We start from the raw sequence: 3439 nt of genomic DNA, 5'->3' as shown, positions 1-3439 counted from the left end.
AAAATTAATTTTCAAGTTATGAAAACAGTTTTACAATACAGATGCAAATCACGGTAGTAGACAGCAGAAGATTCATGTACTGGAGATGAGTAAATGTCTTTCAACCAGACACCACACATACAAGAGGGGGTTGTGGTGATTTCCAATGAAGTAAAATTCTCCGACTAGCCAGTCGAGTGGCTGAAACACCGAATATGACTATCACTGGGCATTGTTCCATAGCGGTTCCTAAAATATGTGCAGGATTTTAAGGATGAAATTCCAATAATGTTCAGGTTTGGGGCAAAATGAAAGTAAAGTAACATTTGGATGACTGGCTGGATCACACAGGTGGATTCTCAGGTCCCTCCTCTGCCGGGGGCACTGTGGGTGGAGTGGACGTACTCTCCAGAGGACTTCATGTTGCCCTTTACCCATGATCTTTCATACCTCGAACCAGTTTCATGGTAGTGGTAAACACCCTGACCGTGTCTCATGTGTTCGAGCCACTCTCCATCGTATTTGTCTCCGTTGGGGTACGTGTAGACGCCATGACCGTGTCTCTGGTCGTTCTTCCACGACCCTTCATATTTAGAGCCATCTGGATAGTAGAAGGTGCCCTGTCCATGTTTCTTGTTCTGGCGGTAGTCTCCTATGTAACCTATGTATCTCGCACCGTTCTTGAAATAATACGTCCCCTCTCCGTGTCTGGCTCGGTCCTGGTATTGTCCCTGGTAAATGTCCCCGTTGGGCATCTGGGCTTTACCTGCCCCGTGTCTCTGTCCCAGCTCATTTCTCTTCCCTTCGTATTGCCCAATTTTACTGGATTCATTGTCCACGTCCTCCGAAACGGAATCCGACATGGTTTCTCAGTGTGAACGGTCTGACGGTTTAGTGTGAACGCAGCAGTTAGAAAGACGCTCAACTCCAATAGAGGAAGACGAAGAAGAAGAAGAAGAAGAAGAAGAAGAAGAAGACAGAAGATTTTTGATTTTTACAACACTTTAATTACACTCAATTATTTTACAATTTTATATAATATGAAAAGTGCTAAAGTGCTTCAAAGTACAAAAAAACATAAATAAATGCAATTTAAAAATCAGTGTATTACATCAAGAAATTTGCAAATTTAAGTTGATCATCAACTAAAGTGGATATTTTTGTGGCACCAGTTCTTCCTAAAGCTTTTCAGGTCTTTTGTCTTTTTATAAAAACCAAACTGTAGTTGTTAAAGATATCTGATGTTGCAACAAAAATCTGCAGCTGCTTCTTGAACTACATTGTTTTCAGTTTTCTTCTTTCTAGTGACATTAATTGCCAGTTTAGCTTCAACAGTAATTAAATTGAAAAGCTGCCACCTATTTTTATTTGCTTTGTTTTACCCAGCACCATAAGTCAAATTTGTGATATTAAAACTTTCACTGAACAAAATAAAAACAGTTGTTAAAAGAGTGAAGAGCACTACAAGTCTCTTACACTGACTAAAAACATGAAAGACTGTCTCACGAAGGGGACAGAAGGGACACTGGCTGGACACAGCAGGGTTAAAATCAGAGATAAAAGCATTAGAACTGATGGCACCGTGAAAATTCTCCGCTGGAGGTCGGCCGTTTTTTTGTTGAGGGGAGGCTTGTATAAAAGTGTCCATTGTGGGGTCTATTCCCCATCATTCTGCTGGTCCAGTAGGTGGTCTGTCACATAGTCCTCTCCTGTTAATCACTTTCACACAGTTTTTATACAGTATTTTTTGTTGGCTGTGTGCAGACTGACGTTCTGAAGGTCTCTGAGGAGAGGACTGTCCAGCTCTCCAGGCAGGGGATTGATGTGGACCTCAAGGAAAGGATCCCTGTTGTCTGGCATGGTTCCTCTACTACAATCCAGGAGGAGGCCACTCTCCCCCCAGAGAGTCTTTGCCTCCACAGTTCTAGCACCCTCTGAGCCACCCTGGTGGACTGGATGTTCAGCAGGGAGCTCACAGCCTGGGCATCCGCCAACGCCGGTCCAGCGTTGTCCACCAGCTGTTGGAAGGTCAGGGTCCTGGTTCTCAAAGTGTTGTCAGCAGCCCAGGTGTGGCTTCACTGCAGACATCCGGCCTAGCTGCGTACACCAGTGGTTCCTTCAATAACCAGAATATAGAGTCAGAGCTTTTTCCTGAACTGCTTTTGAGAAGGGCCCATGACTAAAAAACACCTTAAAAAGGAGGCAAACCATTTAACAGCTGGCCACTTCTCTCCATGTCAGATCCGCTGGTCCGGTCAAACCGCTGGATGAACTGTTATCTGAATGTGGCTGTTCTACTAGCCAAGGGGATGAGGCCCTGTTCCCCCTGCCCTCTTGATAAAAACAACACTACCTAAGGCACCCAATGTAGCCCATCCCAGAAGTTTACAAGTTTAGTCTGGGTCTGGGCTAAAAGATAGAAAAAAAGCGCTGAAACACACTCAGCTGTTACACTCACTTCGTTCACTCCTCCCACATGAAGAAGTAGACATTATTCATCCCCAAAAGGAAAAATTTTTTTTATATATATAAAATAATTATTTTATATATATATATATATACACATATATATATATACAGTATATATATACAGTATATATATACAGTGTGTGTGTGTGTGTGTGTGTGTCTATATATATATATATATATATATATAAAATAATTATTTTATGTACAGACCCCTGCACAAATGCACAAAGGGGCCTGTAGGCATGGACATTGGAAGAGGGTGATAGTAGAGCGGGGGGCAGCTCCTTCATTATGTGCCCGAGGAGCAAGTTGTTGGGGAACGGTGTCTAGCTCAAGGGCACCTCGGCAGTGCTCCGAAGGTGAATTGGAGCCTCTCGAACTGCCGATTCACACTCCTAAATTTTTGGTCCACATGGGTCTTGAGCCGGTAACCCTCCGGTCCCCAGCCCAAGACTTTTTAGACTGAGCTACTATTGCCCTGTATTACTTGATCGTTATAATTTTATTTCCTTTAATTCTACATTTGCACTTAAACTCTTAATATTTTACGTCTCTCACGGTTCCATTAGTAAGTAATGCAGACCAAAGTGAAAAAGTAAGATGGAAACAAAACATAAGAGTTCAAGATTTTTTAATCTAATTTCAAACAATAATAACCAATAGGCAATCCCAAGAGGCACATTATCCAAACTCAAAAGGCAAACTAGAAAAGATTGTCAAAAGTTGTACACTAGGAAGGAAACTGCCAGAAACACTGTGAACTTACATGGAATTAAAAATGAAAAGGAGATACTGACAACCAAAGTCAGTAAAACATGAACTAAAAACATGGGAGGGACAAAACACTGGGAAACAGGAGGAACGGCGAGGAGGAGACATGTCACACACCAGAGGGAGAATAGTAAAAGGGAAAGACACAAGCAGAATACCACGATAAAATGTATGAGAAAAGGCCTACAAAGAATCCAAAAGAGAGGGAAAAAACTGAGTT

The 3439-nt window shown here is 42.2% G+C and overlaps 1 protein-coding gene across 1 annotated transcript; it reads right to left on the bottom strand.

Moving 5' to 3' along the window:
• Window positions 1-338: 338 nt before the first annotated feature.
• LOC137605723 (radial spoke head 1 homolog) lies at window positions 339-842 on the bottom strand. The gene has a single exon (XM_068330430.1). The coding sequence runs from the start codon at window positions 840-842 to the stop codon at window positions 339-341; it is 504 nt and encodes a 167-aa protein (XP_068186531.1).
• Between the last annotated feature and the right edge of the window lie 2597 nt (window positions 843-3439).

Source organism: Antennarius striatus, chromosome 13 (assembly GCF_040054535.1).
Source record: "Antennarius striatus isolate MH-2024 chromosome 13, ASM4005453v1, whole genome shotgun sequence".
NCBI lineage: Eukaryota > Metazoa > Chordata > Actinopteri > Lophiiformes > Antennariidae > Antennarius > Antennarius striatus.
Note: the sequence above shows the minus strand (reverse complement) of the source record. Positions and strands in the feature narration are given on the sequence as shown.

Coding starts and splice junctions, on each gene's coding strand:
- LOC137605723 (XM_068330430.1), bottom strand. CDS start 842: ATGTCGGATTCCGTTTCGGAGGACGTGGACAATGAATCCAGTAAAATT.